This window comes from Oreochromis niloticus, linkage group LG6, assembly GCF_001858045.2.
Source record: "Oreochromis niloticus isolate F11D_XX linkage group LG6, O_niloticus_UMD_NMBU, whole genome shotgun sequence".
Taxonomy (NCBI): domain Eukaryota; kingdom Metazoa; phylum Chordata; class Actinopteri; order Cichliformes; family Cichlidae; genus Oreochromis; species Oreochromis niloticus.
The window spans coordinates 21117833-21140482 of NC_031971.2; the positions used below are offsets into that span (position 1 = coordinate 21117833).

Genomic DNA, 22650 nt, shown 5'->3' on the forward strand with positions numbered 1-22650 from the left:
GACACAACCTTTGGTTTCTTGGCTGACGTTTTCTAACTTCTGCTGTTTTTTAATCACCTGAAGGTGAAACAAGAATGATTCATTTCTTTTGCTTCCACTCAATGTGATTAATTTGAATTTTGGTGCCATTTGAGGCATTATCGCCCAAAAGACGGATGGAATGACAGAGGTCAGAGTTGTAACAGCATCATTAAACATCATTAAAGCTGTTTAGTTATTTCTGAGGGGGAAAATAAACATTGAGTTGCAAACCCATCCTAATACAAATATCATATCGCATATAATATCACAATGTTTAGACTTTATGAACACAGAATTCTTTTCTGGGCAGTGTGAGAGCATTGCAAGAATGGTCCTGCTTACTCTGTCTGATCTCTTCCAGGGGAGTTTAGATTAAACAGGTCAGGGTGTGGAGATCAGCAAAAGACCCCGAGGTCAAAAGTCAGCACCAAGAAAGACCTTTACATTCCAGCTGAATGCTCCACTCCACACACATGCAGACACACATGCACTTTACCACTGAAACGACACACAGACTGTTCTATTTTTACCCAGAAAGGTTGTTGATGCAGCATTATTTCCTAAAACCTGCAACAAATCCAAAAAAGGCAATATTAAGCAACTACAATAATAAGAATCTACTACAGCTACAAAATGTGCTGTGATTTTATCAGTAATGTCTCTCCAGACTACCTACGTGAGAGCTGAATCAACATTAACTCACAGGAAAGTGTGCTGTGTGAACCATTTTAATCATGTGATGTTTTTTCAGAATTCTTTGGTGGGTTTGTTATCTACTGTGACCGTTTATTAAAATGTTTACACATCATAAAACTATGCATATTGGGTTTTGGCAACCACATTCCTGGTATCTAAGAGCCGGTATGTCATGAAACAAAGTGGTGTAATTATACGCTCCATTTACGCAAGATTCTTAGAAGAATATATGGTTAATACCGAAGATCAACACTTATTTTTATGCAATGACTGGCATGCTTTTCTCTTTAGCCAGATGACTGACACAAACAAGCAGCCGCAAATACATACAATTTCCTGAGCTCGTGTTAAGACGCTGGTTTATGAAACTGGAGATGCTCCTCAAATAAGAGGGATAACATGTAAAGGAATGAAATAAGTAGCTGCTGAAACACTGGAATAACACAGGATGAATGCTTATTTTAATTACACTCTCCAGGTCAAGGTTTATTTAGGAATGCTTACAAGTGCTAAGAAAAATCAAGTGAGTTTCCTGTACAAGTGTGAATCACTCCGTGGCATCAAGTATCATGAAAATGCATCATAGCAAAGCTATCGTGACTATAATCTTTTTTCTCCTCTTTTTCCCAGAGCACCCCCGTTGTTCCTGAGAAAGAAAAAGCTGGTAAGTGCTTGCTGTTTTTTCATTGTCATTTGTGCCTGTCTAGATGAGAATCTTATTATAATTTTTTTTTTACCTTCTTCATCTTTCGGTCACGTAGAAGTTGTGAAAGTTGTCTTGAGTTTGTCTGCTCTGCGCCTAAAGTGGTTTATGTGAGGAGATTCTTGACAATTTGCGATGGATGTCCTGTGTTCACAACACGAAGCCGTTGCAAAGTACTGAGAGAGAAGGTGGAGTGTTTGACTGAACAAGGACAGACTGTGGTGCTATGAGGCTCTGGATGTGAGTGTAGATAAGACTAGACTCATCTACGAAACCATCAAGCCTGTCGCCTTTCCGAGATAAGAGCCAGACTGGATGTCGAGTCTCTGCCCAAAACTTTGAACCTTTCCCTCGTTTACCTTTTGCCCTCACTTTCCAGACTCTGTATGAATAAGAAAAATGGAGAAAAAAGCAAATAGAAACAATGATCTTATATCAAATACATACAACAGCACACAAGTTTCTCTAAGCAATATTTATCGAATAATTTAGCAATACAAATAATCAATTCTGAATGAATGAATGAATCTGATGGAAAGACTTATTTCTATTGACATGCTATATCATTACCTTGCAATTCTTGCAGTGGGCCACTTTATTATGAATCGATCTAAAGAACAAACTCAATCTGCAGTGAATGCTCCCTCCACTCTCTGTCAGCAATCTGCTGATAGTGCACAGAGTGGGTCATCAGGAAACTATGGATGTACAGACCTACTTGCAGACAGGCAGCAGGGGAGCAGTGTTCATTAAACACCCCCCCATGTCGTCAGTATGCTGGTAAACAATACCAGAGAGGTGGTTCGACGTAGGAGATGAGGCTTTCATATTGCCCCCTGCTGTCTCAAAGCCTGATGAGAGTCCTCACTCAGGCTTGCTCTGTCTGTCCCTTTCTCTCTCTAATTAATGCCACTATTGAATGGAAAATGTCCAAAACATGTCCGTGTGTGTGTGTGTGTGTGTGTGTGTGTGTGTGTGTGTGTGTGTGTGTGTGCATATGTGAGTGCTACCTGCATTCTAAGTTAAAGCTTGGAAAAAAAGTACTTTGGCAGCTTCATAGGGGTCAAAGTCTGTTCTTCATTTTTCTTAATTTAAATCACTCTGACTCCCTGTAAGCAAGTTATGTAACCTCCATCTTTGCGTCTGTGCGATAGGGCCCAGGACTGTGGATGGAGGGGGAGGATGGGGTTGGAATGGGAGTTTTTGGGGGGGCACAAAGCCCAGTGTTCATTGTGACATTTCAAAGCCCTCTCTGTATCGCCAGCATTTAAGGCCTCTTGGAATGACACATTTCTGACAGTGTTACATCACACGCCATGCCCTAAAGGCTCCTGCTGCACTGCTATGAAAGACAGCTCATTCATGGTTAATTTTACTATGTGTGCAACAACAGAAGCACACTAGTGATCAACAAGACGTTTCCACAGTCCATGCTCCCTAATGGCACGGTTGATGACCTGCCTGTGGCACTGGATGTACCTTAGCCAGTGTTATGGCTTGGCTGCGCACAAAGACCATGTGTCTGTTACTCTGCAGAGTTACAGCTCCCGTCCTGCTGGTTATTGCCTGATTTTACAGGGCCTGCAAAGCACCAGTTAACTGTAATGACAAGAAAAGACACAAGACATACCGCATACCATTGGAAGATAAGGACAGTCATGATGAGGTGAGAGATGCGATGTGTATGTTATGCTGCTGAAACTAAGAATACACTCAGATTTATTCATTTATTCATTCATCACCACAAATGTATTTTTACTATAACAAAGAGGTAATTTTTGTTAAACAAAAAAAGCCTGTGTTTATCTTCAGAGCCAACTTTTTCTTGGATAAAAGATAGGAAGCTGACAAATTTGCCTTGTGGGAGTAAAAACATAACAAAGAAAAGAGCGAAGATAAGATAGCCTATGTTGGAAAATTTAATATTTTTAATGTTCTCTGCTGTAGGCCTGAACACTAGAAGCACTCTTTATCTGCTCTTTATTTGAGCAGGTTAAGGTAGCACATAGTTGGTATGGCTGGGTGAGGTTTAACAACTAGGGTTAGCCATTGTGAAGCTTTTCTTACAGTACTATTGCATCATCTGGGAGTAACCTTTATTGCCAATTTATGACTTAGAAATGTCATTGACATCGCCCTCCATGTCATAACCAGAAACTGAAATGTGAAAGCAGAAAAACATAATTGTTTCTTATAGCACTTGGTTAAATTCATATCCAGTACAATAATGATAATTATCTTATTGAAAACAAATATTTTTTACAAATGTCCTAAAATATTTGATTGCCTATATTTCATAATTTGCAAGCTAAAGAGAAAATAGCTAAAAGCTAAATGATGATGTTTTAATTTTTGAAGACAGAGAAGACAGAGGGTAGCAGATAGAGCACAAAGTAACCAAAAAAGAAGCCAAATGTTAACATTTTTATTGTTTATGATTCAAACAGCAGCTTCTGTTATTTGAGCCAGTGACAGTGGGCTTGCCAAAACAAGATAATATGTGCTGTCTACAAAATGAAATGAATCCAGGTTCTTTGCTGAATGGGATCCAGATCCACAATGGAACTTGATATCCAAACTAAGTTTGCTAATAAAAGACACTGTTGAGGGTAATAACACGCAAGCTTAAACTGAATGTTCACTGATGTAAAAACTTGCAATGCTGTAAACATGTCAGAAATCCACTTTGCAGATTACTGGTAGCAAAGTCGGTCTGTCCTCTGTGTTTTTTTTTTTCTTGGCTGGAGTTGAGTTTAGAGGCACCATGATCTGCCTAACTGATCTAAATATAAACCAGTGCAAATATAAAACACAATGATGGGCATCCAACCAACAGCAGGGTCAAATCCTGGCTTTTTACCTACACCTACGTGTCTTGGCTAGCAGTTGCCGATAAGAAGAATAAGGAAACTGGAGGGTTAGATACCCTCAGTGGGATTCTTCATGCTCTGATTGTGAATAACTTGCCTCATCATTTCTGTCTGGCGCTGTTTGTTTTTTTTCTGTTTCCCTGTTAGTCACTAGTCTTTCCAGTTACAGTGATGTTACTGGTATTTACGGCTAAGATCATTGTTTTATTAGAAGTGACCTGAGCGTTAAACTCTGGGGAACCCAGAATGAATCATTAGACAATTTCACACCAAGAAAACTCCCGTTTGAAGGCACAGCCGTCTGGTCAAGTGAAAAGATATCACTGTGTGGTTAAAGTCAATAGTTTCTGATCTGCAATGTCAATATGATTCATGTGAAGATTTGAATCTGAAAGAAGCAGCTAAAAAGATTTCAGTTTCAGTTTGATTTATGTAGCACCAAATCACAACAGCAGTTGCCTCAAAGCGGTCTATTATATTATAAGGAATAGACTTTACAATAAGCGAAACACACCACAACAATCAGGTGACCCCTGTGAACAAGCACTTGGTGACAGTGGGAAGGAAAAATTCCCTTTTAAGAGGAATACACCTTCAGCAGAACAAGGCTCAATAAATAGACAGAAGGCTTATTGTGTAAAAGAGCCAGAACTGATCCACTCATCCAATAAAACGGAAAAAAAAGAAATTTAAGTATATTTTTCTAATTTTTTTCCTTTAGTAAAAGTTCTTAGAAATATGGTGTATCTGTGAGGAATATGTGACAGACTTAGTCATCTGTGTAAACAAGTAAATCAGTCCTCTGAGCACAGATGGTGTCTTAAGAATCCCGTTTTCTCTGCAGATCTTATGACTGATCATTTTGGCTCCAACAGACCACGTTCCCACACAGCATCCCACTTAATTCAGAGCATATCAGAGTTAGCACAGAGTTGAACAACTTGCTTTTCTCATTTGCGACTATTGCCTCTTTCCTGCAGCTGCATGCCCTCTTAACGACAGCGCTGTCATCTGAGAAAGCGCTCTGACAGATGTAAACAAGCTCTTCGTATTTGGAGCCAAGTCAATAGCAGCTCATGACTGATGTTTGTTTTCTGTTGCTTGTTCCTCTTCTTTAATTGAGTCTGCCTTATCCCACTTTTTGCCCTCCCCACTTCATGCCAAGTACAGGAGTCAATGTGTTTGTGCAAGGTCACATTCCTGGCCTCCCCCGTCCGTCTCTGATGGCCTAAACTCCCCCCCCCCCCCCCCCCCCCCCCCCCCCCGCCCCCACCCAACCAGCCCCTCCTCTCCCCTCCCATTTGACACCCTCTCCTTTGCTTCCTGTCTGGTACTGCAGCTGAGTCGGTTTATGTTTCAACTTTTAAGTCTGAGTTGGAAAGATTTACAAATGCAAATCCTAACTGTTCACCTTGAATGTACATAATCCAATTTCCTCATGCTTGATGTCAAAGGATATGGGATAATTTGGAATTTTAAAAAAGTTTGGAAGAATTTGATGTTTCACTTTGGTGCTCTGCGACTTCAGATTTCTGGTTGAATCATATTGTATTACAGTAAGTGTTCCTCTTGTGAATTTTGAGAGGTCTTTCTTTGGGCATCCATCTCCTGTACTGTGAACAGGAAACCACAGCATGAAGGGGAATTTACAACAGGAACTCAGCCTCCTGAAACTCCCGAACTTACAACAACAAAAGTCTCCCCTGTTCTATAGAAATAAGCCTGAAGAAGTGAAAGAGGCCTTGCGTCATCAGTCTTATAATAGCTGTTCAACAGCTATTGATTCAGTACCCGCAGTACATGCAACATATGTACTGTTTGTAGAAGAAGGCTATCATGGAAGCTGCCGAGTAAATGCTCTGCATGGATGGTGAGAAATTTATATTTATCACTGATTTTTTATTTTAGTGTTTTGGTAATGGGTTTAGGCTTGATCCCAGTCAGAGACACAAATCCCTTTGGGGTTGCATCAGGAAAAAAACATCAGCGAAATCTGTCTGTGAAGGTTCTCAGTCATCCAGGTCATCGTAGTCAAAGGAGTTTGCAAAACGAAATCAAACATTTGGAGCTACCTGCTGTTGTGATGTAAAAAAAAAGAAGTTTGTTTTTAGTCTTGTTGCATAAAGAAACCTTTTGGATTTTTGATATTGGTTGTATCTTATTTTTAATGTCACCATTTATAGACATTTTTTGCACTTAGCATCTATGGTGTGATGCAGTCTTGGCTAATAAGCTACACTAAACAATCACATGACATTAGGTTAAGGTTGAGGTAATAAGTGCTGTTGTGGTTTAAAAAGCCCTCTTTGACCTTTCTGACACTTACCTTCTACCTCCCTGTGTGAAGGGCACACAGTACTTTCTGTGCTACGTGCCAGTAACAGGTGTAATGTGGGTAAAAACTTCCATGTGGCAGGTAATTCTCTGAGGTTGTCCACCACAAAGGTGAGTAAATGGAACAGGGTAACTGCAGAGAGTGATTAGAAGGTTGATAAACATGACATGGTTAACAAAACCATCAAGGTTTTTTTTGTATCTCTGCGATGCTTAGCCAGTGGATTGGCTTGTCTGTCTCTTGGTCAGGAAACCAAAAAGTTAGTTTTAGACACTGTATATGAGAGTATTTTGTGCAAAGGCTTTCATCATATAAAATAGATATTGTTTGGTTTTTGCTTCAAATAAGAAAGATGGATAAGTTGGGAGGTAACTAAGTAACCAATTGATGCCATTCTGGATATGTCACTCCTTATTCTCTGTATTATCATTTTCAAAGAGGTGTATATCCTCTTAAATATATTCTTTATCTTAAATAATCCTGGAGGAATTTTCATCCATAGCCAGGGGGTTGTAAATCTCCCCAGTGATGATGGTGTAGCATGCCAATGCTGTCCTGAGGCTAATGAATCAGTCCTGGCTCAGCAGGCTCTGTCACTCCCTGGCTGGTTTATTCCCCTTGTTTGGTTGTCAGGGAGAGAGACTGAGGTTCACTCAGATTCTCAGTCAGTTGGTGGGATATTTTTCCTTTATATATCTTATGATGTCGGGATGCTTTCCGTGATGTCGGAAACTTAATTTTTGTGCCTTGAATTAACTGGTAGCTAGCATGTGAGGGATTGTATACTTCTGCATCTACATTGTAACTTACGCCATAACTGGAACCCCATTTTAACCCTACGCAGAAAAGTTCTACGTAACCTGACGAGCACCTCCTGAAAATTGTACCTACACGTCAGGTCAACGCGTAGCACAATGACTAGAATGGCGTGGAAGTCTGCAATGTGGGGACAAAAGAAGTTTCCGGTTACTACGTAAGTTAGGACGTAGGTTTATCACAGAAGTCTAGCTTAAGAAAATCAAGGGGGTGGTCACATCAAAGGAGCTTGCACACAATTACAGTCACACTGTGGCACACACACACACACACACACACACACACACACACACACAAAACACATCTTTGGCTTTTCTGTAATGGGCGCATTGTTTTTCATAGACATTTTGATGGAAGACCCTGGCATACTGTTCCTATGCACTGTTTGAAGTCTTCCCAAAGCACAACACCCCTGTCTCTATATCTGGGTCGGTATGTTGGCATGTAACCCTCTCCAGCCTGTATTCTGTGGATTCTGGTATTCGTGCACACTCCTGGCAGGCTGTACACTTGTTTGACAGAGGAGGCATTTGGCAGTGCTTTCCTTCCTGAGGTGTGAGACTTGCATTGTTTTCTGCTTCAGGATATTTACCCTCATATCCAGGTTACAGTCTGCATATTGCCCCCTATCACAGGTATACTGGAGACAGAGAGGGAAAGTACACCGATATGTTGTGATACACATACTGACCCAGATGGTTTCTGTTTGTGCACACAAGCGCACTTGCCTGAAAACAACAACTCATGTCATGTGAGTCAAACCAGTGTGTGAAGGAGGAACGGAAACTCTGATACTTCCATAGTTTCTTTTTCTTTATCACGCCCTAATCTTCATTTATTAGGTTGTCCAGGAGGTCAGTCCACAGTTGTGGGAGCATGAACTAAAAGGTTGTGAAAAGGTTAAGATGCAACAATTCAACGTTATCAGTCTCAGCAAACCCCGGGAGACCATAAAGTCAACTGGCCGTGATGAGCACAATGCTATCTTGAGACTGCAATTAGCCTAAGCTGGGTACATTACCTTCACTTGCTGGAGCAATCAGCATGATTGGCTGATCTTTCTCAAGTGTGAGCTTAGTGTGAATTGTAACAAAATGCAGTTTAGCAGAACACAAATAGTCTCACACACACATACATAATGAGGAACTATACCAACATACGAGTATGAGACTGTTTTGCCTAAAAGACGATAAAGTAGAGTGTTTTTAAGTTCAGTAAATTGTGAGAAATTAACTTTTTTTCTGGGTAGGTGATTATTTGGGGGCAGCATAACAAACTGAATGCAAACGAAATTATTATCACCTTATAATATATTTTTCTGCTGTCTTCTTTCTGGTCAAGCAATCACTGTTTGTTTGTCTTATCTCCATGGCAGTCACTAGCTTGTTGCTTGCCTTTGTACTGAAAATAATGTCCTGTTGTAGCTGGAAAACACAGTTATCTCACATAATACTGACTTATGAGTCATTCAAGCACAACTTTGGCTGAGGTATGACACATGACACAAGAACTGGACTGAAAACTAGTGGCAACAGGTTTTATGTAGTGATAAATCCAAATTTTTGAATCTTTATCACAACAACAGATGAGGTCAGGAGAGAGGTACAACAGAGCCTCTGCAGCCATCTGTAAAACATGGCGAAGCCTCTGTGGTGGTTTGGAGCTTCATTTTAGCCAGTGTTATTGCAGGTCTTGTTAAAATTTATGGGATTATGAACACAGAAAACCACATTATGATTTTGATCTATAACACAGTACCATCTGGAAAACATCTGATTGGCAACAGCTTGATTTTTCAGCATGACAATGATCTCAGAAAGAAAGAAATCTGGAGAACTGTTCTTGAAGACTAATCAAAGAGATTACAAGAAAGATAGGTTGAAGAATAAAGGTGGTCATAACAAATACTGCAAGTATTTCCCAGTTTCCTAGCAAGCATGCTGATGGATGCATAGGAGGTCATTTGGGATTTAGTATTTTGCCCAAGGGCAAATGGAGAGTAAAGGAGCCAGGTATCAAACTACTAACCTTCTAATTAGTGAATGACCCTCCACCTCTTGAACCACAGCCCTTAGTTTATTGATTGGTGAATTTACAATTGCAGTTTATGCAACTGGTGAATCTAAAAACATTCAATTAAAAAAAAGTTACCATTTCACATACAGGTAACAGTATGAGCCTTTTTTTAATGTAAAAAAGCAGCGTAGCTCTCATACAAGTTTGTGTTTTCTTTGTCTTTACAGTATTTTATTAAATTTGCATGAAATATTAAAACCATTTAACAAACTTTTATATGATTGAAAGGCACATTCCTATTTAGATTTTATCGTTCAAAGGCTTAAAGTAGCTTGTGTAGCGCAAACCTTTGCAATGTGACACCAAATCAACACCAAAAAATAAAAGAGTACAACAAATCAGTTTAAAGTTTTCAAAATGTTACTACAGCTTCTTTTTTTTTTAATTCAGCCAATGATTAAGCTTCCTCACTGATCTCAGAGAGTTGTACTTGCTAAATAGAAGCCAAATCATGATTATCCGATCAACACCGCAGCGGTACAAGTAGTAACGGATTGTATTATGCTGTTTTTGGCCATTTCAGAAGCTTAAGTTTGGTTATGTAAGAATCAGCAGTGCATGTGTGTTTCTCAATAACCAATAGAATTTACTTGAGCTTGTGTTTATGGACGTGTGTGTTTATATGTGTGTACTGTATGTTCTTGTCTAACCATAATATATTTACAGTAAGTCATGCTATGAGTCGGACCGTTTAACACACGATTGGCTTAGGAAAGTGATTATTGACTGTTGGGAATGACAGAGGTTTTAGTGGTCAAAGCAAGTTAAACTCACTTTTTTTCACTCTTTAATTGCCTCTAACATTTTGCACTCTCTGAGTGGCTCTAGATGTTATCCTGCGCCCCTTCATCGTCGTCACTTCCATTTCATATTATTTCTTTAAGATGAGGGCAGGTGGAACTTCAGAACAAGCATGCTGGCTTGGAAATACATTATATAACTGGCATTGATGCTCCTTGTGTCTAGACAGGGTAGGGCAGGTGTAAATAGACTGGATGTGAAGGAAGGTGAAACAGATAAGAGGCAAAAAAAGAGAGACATACAGGATAAAATGCAAGTCGTGACTGTGACACACTCATTTATTCACAGAGAGGGATGAAGCTTATGTCAGAAAGCACTTACTCACCTTAACACACAGCACTACACACACACTCACACACACACACACACACACTCTGGCAGAATAGAATATGAGAGCATTGCAGCACTGGCTGGATGTGTCCCAGCAGTTACCGCACTGATGCCTGCTGCAGCAGACGGGAGTGTACAGTCCAGACTCGAACAGAACAGAATGAGAAGGAGGAGGAAGCAGAAAACAGCCTAATGCAGAAGATAGCTCAAAACCAGGTAGATGCAGAATCTAATCAGATTACGCTTGGATGTTTGAGCACTGATGATAATGATGTTTAAGCTATTCCAGATAGATATTATCCAATTAATTGACTAGAGGGAAATGCACAAAAGCTAACTTAGTCAGGAATAAGTGTGCAGATAGAGACGGAGTCTGACATTGGTAAGTTTAGGTGGATCACCATGTCTCGCTCCATGAGGCTGCTGCTACTGCAGAGGTCCTTCAGTGACCACATCAGGTCCTCTACCTCCAAAGCCCTAGATATGCTCAGCAAGCCCGCTCGAGAGGCTCGTCTGGCAGGTGAGTGGCAAAAGCATGTTTGTGTTGTTGCTGGTTCAGTGTGCACATCCTTTCTTCTTCTTAACTGTTTGTATACGTGAATGTTTGGATACAAAACATACACCTGTAGTTTATCATCTCTAAGATGATGCACAACGGTATGACAAAAATGCATTGTCATTGTCTCAGAGAGGAGGCAGGATTTATGGCCAGGCTTCTGTAAAGTCAGCTGTATTTCTGACAAACAGATCAATAGAACAACAGCTGACTGGGATTTAATGGATGGGTGGGGTACTGAAGCTCAGAGAAGGAAACAAGCGGTTCGGATTCTTTTGACGGGTTTGTGTCATGTTTAGAGCTTTCTCATTTTTGGTAGATGTTCGTGAACATGGCTGACTCTTTCTCTTTAAAGAGAGCAGTGTTGCTGTCGTTCCTCATACCTACTCTGTCTCTCTAGTGACCTGGTTTGGCCCATGTATAACTAATGAGTTGGTTATGCACACATAGGACCGAGTCCATTAGAATAGACTTCCAGGTCTCTGGTAAGCTTACTTTTAAATAATACAAATAGTCCCTGATCATATAAAAGCAGCAGCACAGAGAGTGCATTTACAGAGATGCTCTTTAGGAATGCTGGCCCCAGATGGCTGACATCCACTACAAGTTCAGGTCTTTTCAAAGTGCTTTTAAAAAAAAAAGCTATCTTTATTTAAGGTCACATTATGTCCTTGCGTCATGTTTAAATTCTGTGTTCTTTGCAACTCAGCTTGGTTGTTGTTGTGCCTTTTCAAAGGGGGTCACACAAAATCCCCATCAATCCAGAGGTGAGTGCCCTGTGGACCTAACCTCAGTGGAAGTAAAGAGCACCAGGTAATAAATATCCATCGACAAACACTGCCAGATATGTCTCAGACTGCAGCATAGATCACTGTCCTACATGAAAGAGGGAAGACTAGAGAAGTAGGCTAAAGAATTATGACAGGATCTAATTACAGCTCTCCTGTTGTGACACTAATTTCTCCCTTTTGTTTTTTTCAATACACGTGGCTCCCTCAAGATTTAAGCTCAGTTTTAAGGCTTTGAACAGCAAATGTGTATGTAATTAACTTTTGACTGTGTGTGATGACCACAGTGTGCAGGAACATGTTGCTCTGAACCAAAACATTCATAGTTGTGTTTGGAACCAAACAGGCTTAACACGTCTTCAGCCCTTTAATGAAGCTTTAATGAAAGTTTTCTAGAATCTTAAATCTATATTTTATGCATGAGTCCAACATTTTCTCTTACTGTGGGAGATGACAGCATTTCAATGAGACTCTGTTTAGTCCGTTGTAAAATGATTTCTCATCTAAATTGACCTCTTGAGGGCAAAAGATGGGTAAGAGGATATTTATTTACTTACTTACTCATGACAATGACTTGATTTTGGTCTGTAAACCTTGATGACGCATGTGCATTTTCTAACAAACACCGACAGTATGATCCTCAAGGATCTCACTTCTGCACAGTATCACACGTCCTGAAACTCAATAGCCTTGTTGACATTTCCCACCCTTGTCATCCCTACACTTACATCACATATTTAAGTGTGTTTACAGCTGAAAGGGGAAAGATGTACTCAACGGCAGAGTTTATCCACTGACAAAGCCCAGCTTCTAGTCCAGTCTTTGTGCACACTGTCTACTGGAGACGTAAGCAAAAAGATCACTGCTTCCTCAAGCTATTTATTTTCAAGACCGACTTAAATCTGCCTCCTTTTTAAGTACAGAGTTTCTTTAGGAAGCAATGAATGCAACATTTAGGCCACAAGTATGAAATTTAACCTTGAAAGTCAGCAAATAGTAAACCAATGAGGCTGCAAACAAAAGCCATTCAAATGTTTTCTTAATCAAGGGCGAGAGGCGCGGTACACCCACATGTCGCCAGTCTGACATTCCTTTTTTTTTCTTTTTAAATCAAATCTTACTAAATTTAATTATTCTTGGCCTAACAAAAGATGACTATATTGACTGTTATGGTGGGATGTATTTATTTTATGTTGACATTTCGACTCTAAAGCTGGAGCAAACGGTCCAAGTGGTAAAAGGGACAGAAGGGAATCTGTGCCAAACATGCCTTTGTAGGAAGGTATGATGCATGACATCCCTGCAAAATGTTATTTGAGGAATACTGTAAAACTCAAAGCTAATGACATACTGGCTGAGATCAGGAATTTAACTGAAGGGAAACATTTTTCTATATAAAATAAATCCCATTTTATGTAGTACAACACAGATATGTGTGTGAAATGACTTATTTCCATGATATAAGATGACTAGGTTATTAGAGAATTGCAGGATTTGAACAGTGATAAAGAAGCTATGAGCACTCAGCAGACAGTTTACAGAAACTGTTAACCTACATATGTCATTAACACTCCACATCACTTTAAGCTGATATGTTCTTTTTTTGCAGGTGTCATCTATACATTTGCTAACTGTGCACTAAAACAATACATGTAACCTGGATCTTGAGTTTTAAGTTTCTCCGAAGGCTGTATTTACACAAAATTCACATTTTGTGTCGAATCTCATTTTTAACATAGTGCCACTTCTGTGATGTAATCATGGATTGCATCAGGGTGTAGGTTATTTCTGCTCTACATTTACACCATGTTTGGATGGCTACCATAGAGGTCTAACTACTTTATCTCTACTGTAATGCTCATAGGCTAATACTGTTGCATAAGAACCAGATCTTGGTCAATAAATCCATTTATGAAGGGAGGCAACAAGCGTATTAAGTTGGTTATTTTAGAGCATTTCAGCAATTTCTTTAATATTACTACAAGACTAGGGCACTATTATTCACAGCAACCTCTTAAATCGGTTGCAGTGTTAAAATTAACTTAACTTTTATCTATATCTTCATGAAAGAAGTCCACTTTTTGTTCCAGCCTTGAGTTTTTATAATCCTAGTAACTGTATAATACAGTGTAACCTATTCCTAACTTTTTATTTCATATTTGGCGTGACTACAGTGTCCCTTGTTAAGATCTTGCCAACTAGTGAAATTTTAAATTAAAGTGCAGCTCGAAGCTGTGTGTGTGTGACAGTACAGCAGCCGTTATGTGTGTTCACCAGCTTTATTAATTATAAAAAAGCACAGACTGTGTTTGCTTGTGCCGAGTCTTTGTGGAGCCATAATTCAGCGCCAAAATGAACAAACCAAAAATAACTGCACTTCCAGATCTGCATTACCGCTCCATCCATCTTGAACTATATAAGTGGGTCCGTCTTATACTAGAAGCACACGGAGACAAAAACCTGCTTTGTGCCACATGAAGCTGACGAGGTGCTGACATGTAACCAGCTGGGCCAAAGTGGTGTGGGCGTGATGAAAGACTGTGGAAACGAATAACTCTGCAGCACTTGCTAAGAATAATGTGATTTAAAATTTTTCAGCAAATGCTAAAGTCACCACTGCCAAAACAGAGACATCAAAGTTGTGACGTGTTACTCTGAAAATTAGGAATTAATGTATTTAAGTGCTAGTGTTTCAATATGAGAGCGTCTTTGTGCCCCTGCTTGTCCATGTGTGACTGTTAAGTGGCAGCCAGGCTTTTGTATGGGTCTGAAGGGTGGGTCAGTGGGGTGCCCATGGACATGTTCCGGTCTGCTCAGACTCTGTTAAACTACTGTTAAACCACACAGATGTTCTAGACCTATTGTGGCTCTACAGGGACCCAACAGAGTCATTTCACGCCTGAAGGACGCCCAAAGAGGAAGTCAGAAGGGTGCACCACTGTGACATCAGCATAGACCTCTTTGAATGAAAACAGACAAGGCAACTGTGTAACAAATTAGCTTCAACAAGATACATTCACAGCAAGAATGGAAAGTGCAGTGGCCGTTTTAGCTGCAGATAAACACAAAGAAATCACTCTGCGTGTTTTCTCAACGAAGTGAATTTTAACTGCTGGGACTGAAAAAGCTTGTATCACACAGTACTTGCTGTTGCTTTCGTGTTGTTATTCTGAACTATTTGTTGGGTTGCAGCTTATACTTTTTTGTCTGTAGCACATGTTTCAAATGACAAATGGTAGCCGATCAAGAGCAGCATTCCTGCACCTTGAATGAATGAGTATTTAAATGTGATTGGCAGACCTGGCACTGCTTCAACTGATGGCCTGGAGTTATTTGATCAGTCATGAGAAAATAATGACATCCCACGGCTGTTTACACCCTCAGCACATCTCTGTTATCTTCTCATCTCAGTGATGCGTTCATTGTGCAGATGTAAATGCTTGCGTTTTCAGCTTCTAGCTAGCTCTACTGAAGATGAGCAGGCATGAATGGAGTAAGGTTTTTTTAAGTGGCAGGTAATTTCAAGTACAACTTTTCTAACAGCTCAACAAACCAACCAATCACACTAATTGTTTCTCTGCAGTTTGTCAAAATATGTATGTGTGAGCTTTCTGTATGTTCCAGAGAAAGAAAAATATGTTTAATGCGCAACACAGATTTATAACTGGAAAGGAAAAGCTTACAATTAATGTCCCATCTCATATTAAAGTTGTTAATCCCATATGGGATCTACACATGATTTGTTGCTGAGTTATGTTTTGGGGTATACTAAGTATACTAATTTTCTGTTATTCAAATTTGCAATGAAAATGTACCAGACAGTTTTTTGCAGTTTGCAGTACTGTGGTGGTTTGCAGTGATGCACTATATTGTACTGGGGCAGAGCAGGGTATGATATTCAGTGCAAGATAATGTTGATGATTATATTCACTCATTGAAGTCTATCGTTTATGCTGGCTATATAGCATTTATGAGTTGGAAATCGACTATTCAGCTTGTTAAATATGTGCTTACATCTTGCTGAATTCAGTGGGCTAAATACACAAAGATGTACAAACAAATGGTCACTTGAGACTGGGTCTTAAAGCCTGTCATATCAGACTGACCCTGATGTTAAGATTCACAACTTTAAAGCAGGCGCAGTAAATATTCTAATAGAGCAGAAAAGTGCTATGTATGTACCAGCCCAAACAAACGTGTTTACTTCCTTGTACAAAAAACCTACTGGGTTCTTTGTTTTGCCCTTTATGTCAAATCGAGCATGTGTTTTTTAATATAACTTAGGCTTTTTCCGCACATATGTGGGTACATTTTTCATTTAAAAAATGTCTCCATCCACATGGAAAGGTAAAAAAAAATCTCTCAAGCTCTGTCACATCTCGTCTTGGCCAATCAGAAGCCTACAGACAATCAAGGCATTCACAGTCTGACATCAACAAAGGAGGTTAAGTTGCACAGCCTTGACAGTTTCTTAAAATCATCAAGGAATTTTTCAAAAGATCTATTTTCAGTGATCTGAAAAGCAATTTACGTGTGGACAAAAGACAAAAACACACAGAAAAAGCTACGTTTACAAGTAGACCTGTGTAGGTGTGTTCAGCTTGTTTTAAGGCTTATTACTTTGCTTTGTTAGGGGTGTGGCCCTCTTTGAGGTGTTTTCCAACCAGGCTCAGCTTCTAGGCTTCACTTCACCTGGTTGACATCACTGAACTGGATCACTTGACCCTGTTTGCGAATATGATCACTTTGATTCCAAAAGAAAGCCAAATGCTGAGCCTAATCTTAAGGCTTTAAAATAGAAGTCAACAGACCAATGGCTGACGTCACAGCTGCGTGCATCTTCTAGGGTTTCAAGCCTGGTTACAACAGATTTCTTTGTTTCTAAAGCTGACCTTTTCTACTCGCATCTTGATGTCAAAGTGGCTTCAGGACAAAACACTCCACTAAGGTTTTCTTTGTATCTTTAATTTGCCGCAACAGATGTTCCTCTGGTTATTTGTCTTGTGGTCGTCCATTCGCGCATTCTGCAGAATGACTTGTGATGTTCCTTCTGGGCACCCACCAGTTTCAGACGTCACATTTGAGCATGCTGTGACATTTAGGTCAAGCTGCTCATTTGTGACTATAAATAGCACGGCTTTATTATTTTATCAAGTGCACTCCGCTGTCTACTTCTCTGCGTGTTTTGCATCCTTCATGAAAATGAAGAAAAGTAGGCCAAGACTACTTTCCTTTCCTGTGATCTCAGTGGAAGAGGTTCTATTAAAGCCCACGTGTGTCTCTTAAGGGATATGTGCTACGTTTGAACCTCCTGAAAGAGCCATAAAAACACAGTTTGTTTTTGTGGGTGTGTAAGCTTGTGAGTAATTGAGGGAATACGCAAAAGCATGCACGGACCCTTTTACCGCGTTAGCGTAAGTATGTTTGCTATATAAGATTACAGTCATTCCTGACTAGACATGACCAGTGTTGGGACTAACGCGTTATTAAGTAACGCGTTACAGTAACTACGTTATTATTGTGGTAACGAGCACGGTAACTAGTTATTATGCCAAAACCAGGAACGCGTTACTCGTTACTGGGATTTAGATAGGCCCGTTACTCGTTACTTCGTGTGGTGGATATCGCGGAGCTTCCACAGATTCAATAACATTAGCAAGTGATGGAAGCCAGCAGGTGGATGAAGGAAAAGGGAGGCAAGAGGAGAGACCCGAAGCGGCCGCCGGTCCGCGTGTCAGGTGAACTGAACTTCAGGTAAGAAGTTATGACCTGCAGTCTATCGGAGTCAGATATAAACCAAGTTTAGGTGGAGTTTATTTTCGGTATGCTGACATTTTCGTACTGCGTGCTAGCTAGCATGACGGAGTTTCTATACAGCTGTGTGGGTGCTATGTTACTGATGTTGAACTTTATTTTGTTCATACGGTTAATTATTAGAGTTGCCAACCGTCCCGTAAAAAACAGAATCGTCTCGTATTCAGAGAAAATATTACGCGTTTCGTACTGAGGTGAAAAGGAACACAGTTTGTCCCGGACTTCAGCTACAATGAAAAAGACACAAAGCTGAAGCTGCACAGCTGCCTCTTCTTCTCTCATTCTCTCCTGTTTCTACTTCAATCACGAAACTGATCAATGATCAGCTGATCAGCTTTTCTCTCTTGTTTATTTATCGCCCACTTTGCGCCAGAAAGAGGAAACCAGCGGATGTCGCGTTAAACAACAGCAGCACGTTTAAGCTTGATCAGCTGTTGTTAGAATTTATTTAATATTAATTTCTAGTATCAGCTAATGTTTGCTGGAGCCACAGCTGTAAAGCTGCTGGTCATGATATCGGTTTGTATATCTGGTGAGAGGGAAACATGCAGATGAAACCAGGAGATGTCCTTACTGAATCATCAGAGCTGAACAGGTGATGGAGAAACAGGTTTACCTTTTAGGTGACATGAATGAGTTGAAGGGAAGTTATGAACTGTTTCTGAGAGACAAATAACACCAGGATCCTTTTCTACGTAGCTGACAGCTGGTAACTGTGCAGGGGCGTGTCTAGCAAAGTGTTGCCGGGGGGCAGGTAGGGCATTAACAGGGAAAGGGGGGCACAAGGAAATACTTTTCTTTATTATTCTCATTTAAAATGTCTCGCTTTTAAAAAAATAATTATCTGAGTCTTACAACAAACAATTGATAGATTGATACATATATACCATCAGAACAGTGCACATCACTGTCACAACAGTGTTTGTTTTCATTCAAAGGCTTTATGATTTTTCCTATAATGGTGGGCCGGTCTCTAGTCAAAATGCCCGGGACAATTTTTTTGTCCCAGTCCAGGTCTGTATGCAGCTCATCTGCAGTCTGGTGTTACCTACATCTTCCTATTCAGAAGGCAGAATTTCCAAGTTCTGAGTACAATCAAAAGCACCACGACTGCAGTTTTTGTGTTGGATGTAAAAAGCAGGCTAGAATCATGGCGGCAGTCAACGACGGTCCAGGCGTGGGATTTCTCTCGTGGAAATGTGCACATTATTTTTTCCTTTCTATTGGTAGGTGGCACAGTGCACTTGTGGCAAGTAAGCAAGCTAGAAGACTGGTAATCTTGCTGGGTATCCAGTTACGGAAGCAACACATTAACAAGAGAATTCTGAGTAAAACCAAAGTTACTTTCCCTAGTAACTAGTTACTTTGAAAGTAACGAGTAACTTGAAGTAACTGAGTTACTTTTTTAGAGAAGTAACTAGTAATGTAACTAAGTTACTAATTTAAAGTAACTTACCCAACACTGGACATGACTATGGGACACATGCCAGGGACACACTGTATTTTCCTTCAGCCTCGTGATCAACCTTTTCCCATTGCTGCATGATTTTTGTTTTGTGTAGTGAACACCACCAGTTCAGTGTGTTTCCCTCATTAAAGGAGAAAGTGAAATGGATTAAATTTGCCGAAAAGTCTGGTTTTCTCCAGTTTCTGTGAGCAGTGGGCTGTAAAATTTTAAATTTCCACCTTGGTACTACCAAGTTTTCAAAAAATGAGTTACAACCTTTCTGTGGATTTTGAAAGGTAACACATTTAATGCGTTATGTGTGTCTAAAGCCTTATGCTAGGTCTATGCATTCCAAATATTTTGCCTCTTTTAAATAAAATACACCTTGTCTGAGTTTCATGGACGAGGTTTGAGATTGTCGTGCTGTTTTTCATATCATCCACTTTAATGCATATATCCCCGCTTTCAGAGTTTGACACTTCTTTTTAGCTTGCCTATTGTATGTGAATATATACTGTATGCATATGACCACTGATTTGCAATTCACCATAATTGTGAATGTGAACATGAGTGGTTGCCTGTCTCTCTGTGTTAGCCATGTGGCAGCTGCGATAGGCTCCAGCCACCTCAGACCTTGAATTGGAAAATGGATGGATGGATGGATGTCTGGCTAGCTGGCTGGCTGGCTGGCTGGATGGATGGATGGATGGTTTCTGAGGCTGCAAGTGTCTTTCTTCCTTTTATTTCAGCTACTCAGTTTTGGAGTCGCCAAAGTGGATCATCTGCCTCCTCTGTATCCTCCTCTGTCGCACCATCCCTCATTCACTCCTTCACTATATCCATGAACTTCCTCCTCTTATAATTACTTATTATTACTTCATATTTACATGTATATGTTTGTAAAATGCCCTGTGCCTTCATATCAGTAAATCACTTTGTCCTCTCCCAGTTTATTAGGCTTGGCTCAGTTGTGACTGATTGTGTCCCATCGTTCTATACGTTAGTGTACTGGTAGCCACTTCAGTGTCACTGCTGGTGTGTGAGAGTGAACACTCTTAGTATTATGATTGAATTAGAGGCCATGAACACTGTTCCTGTTCAGTGATTTAAAGCCCACTTGTTTCTGCCTCACAAGGCCGCCTGTTTCGAAGACTTTGGAATGTTTTGCTAAACCCAGTAACTCCAGTAGGCTCAAGCCAAGCTTGTTTACTTTGCTTGGTCTCCCGTGCTCCCTCTCCTTCCTTCAGGCTTTTCTCACTTTCTTTTTTAAAGCCATGAAATTTCTCAGTAGCTCTTTTGACTCTCCCATTATGTTTCATTGATCCAGATATATTGAATCAGTTCTGTCTTTAGTTCTAAAGAGATAATGTTTGATCATGGGAGCATCTCTTGAGCTTGTGAAGGAAAAGTTAGGCCAACCATGCCTTTTATCTTAAAGACATTTAGTATTGCCCAAAAAGCATAAGGTACTTTTTTTCTTAATAATTATTTTCGGTAGATGAAGTGGGGAGTATCGAGCAGAGTAGGCCCTAAACTAGATCAGAGCCTTCAGAGTTATGAGGATGTAGCTGCACTTTCAGTCTGCTGTTTTGTGACCAGAATCCTAATCGCTGTGGGATGTCTAGCACTTTTCAGCAGGACCACAAGTGGCCCACTCTATGCGTGCTCTTGACTTCTCATTGTCCCATTCACTGCCAGTGCTCTGCTCCTAGAGTCTCCCACACTTGTCTTCCTCACAAACTCAAATGGCTGGGCACGACTGAGCTGGAACAACGAGCTTTGCCATTTCAAGTATCCTCTGAAATTGTTCGCTGAATAGATGCTTGCAGAGTCGGCACTCACAGAACTCCTGATCTGGCAAAAATTGGGGAATTCTAAAGCAGTGTGCACAAATATTTGCACACACTGTGGGGTTCACTCCTGCTTAGGTACTTGGTAATGTCTGATTTCATACTGCAGTCTTTTGTGGCCGGTCAACTCCTACGTCTTTACTCCCTGCAGTCGCAGAAATGTGTGATTTCTCTTTGGGGCAGTGCTGCTTTGTCAGCAGACATGGACCTTTTCACATTAGCTAGAGTCACCGTGTAATATGTGACTCCCCAGCTTTAATCAATACAGCAGGTTGTGTCGTGCTGAGAGGAGTCATGCACTGTCAATTACAGAACCAGGGAGAGAGAGTGAATCAGAGTAAAACATGTATTCCAAGTCTGCAGACAGACTGTGAGACTTTTTTGCAGACTAAAATGATAAATAAATAATCACAGTTGTTTCTTTAATCCATAAATTTTATGGCTAGAAAGAGGGGCTAGAATTTATGGCTTGATAAATACTTGAGAATAGAATGTTTGTGTTTGCAATACAAAAATGCAAAATACAGTGGAGGGCAAAGTGAGCCGGTCATGTGATTTTGTGCTCGAATAAAAGGAGGTGTTTATATAATGGCTATATCAATAATATGGAAGGCCTCGTGAGATGATTAAGACCAGAGGGAACACCATGAGTGTAGTTTGATGTGCTTCATGGAGCGTTGCAGCAAGACATTGCCACACTCACATTTTCTGGAACAGAGTGTGACCGTAGCTGGCTAAAGGACTTTAAAGCTGTACAGATTAAACTGAGTAGAACGAAGAAATACAGAGGGATTGCACGTGATTGAAAAGCAGCATAATCACAGACACGCTAATGCAAAGGAACATTTCTGTCGGATGAATTTTGAACTTCATGCAATTGGAATGCAAATTCATATTACTCACCATTGCTGGTGCTGTTTGAATCCACACGCTCCATCAGCTGATGCAGAGGTCATCCAAATGGCTGCAGCTGTGGCGAATGGATGTGGATAATTAATGGATCCAAGCTATTCTCTCCAGCACTTACTGGACATGCAGCTGAACACTTTCACTAACACGTCTTTCATCACCACAGTTACAAGAACAGATACTGAAAATCTCTAAAAACTCAAACCACAACACCCCATCTTAGATTTAAGCTCCTTTTGCATCATATTTGTATTTTAATTTTGATTGAGCAAACTATTGTGTTCTGCATATCTTATGCATATTTTTTTGCCTTCTTATCTTTTATATAAGATAATAATCTTTAGTGAAACTGAGAAAACAATAATACCATGAGTATACATTCACTCTGGATAGAAGCTGTAAGGATGAGTGATGGTGCATTTAAAAAGATTTGAACATCTTTTACTTGCACAGTGAGTGCACATTAATCCCAGTATGAACTGCACTTCAGTTGCACAAGACAGGTGTTTCTACACATCTGTCAGAATCTTTTTAATACTTTATGTCCAAGGTCTTTGTGTCTCACAAGCTCCAAGTTTTAGTGCCTGCCTTTTTAACTGTTCATAGTTGGAAATGACTTGTGAGACGTGAAGAGGATG

General features: G+C 40.1%; 1 protein-coding gene across 4 annotated transcripts in view; it reads left to right on the top strand.

The window, feature by feature from the left end:
- dlc1 (DLC1 Rho GTPase activating protein) overlaps positions 1-22650 on the top strand; it is an 84924-nt gene that overhangs the window by 24129 nt on the left and 38145 nt on the right. Inside the window, exons 1-2 of one of the 4 annotated variants that reach the window (XM_025907726.1) lie at positions 11152-11168; positions 11941-12017. Coding sequence is in view for 3 of the 4 variants with exons in the window: in XM_005458745.4 (XP_005458802.1) it covers positions 11051-11168 (118 nt within the window). In the remaining variant the exon portion in view is untranslated. Of the gene's footprint in view, positions 1-1347; positions 1382-6081; positions 6161-10744; positions 11169-11940; positions 12018-22650 lie in introns of those variants that run through there. The other 3 variants (XM_005458744.4, XM_005458746.4, XM_005458745.4) reach the window with 3 other exon arrangements.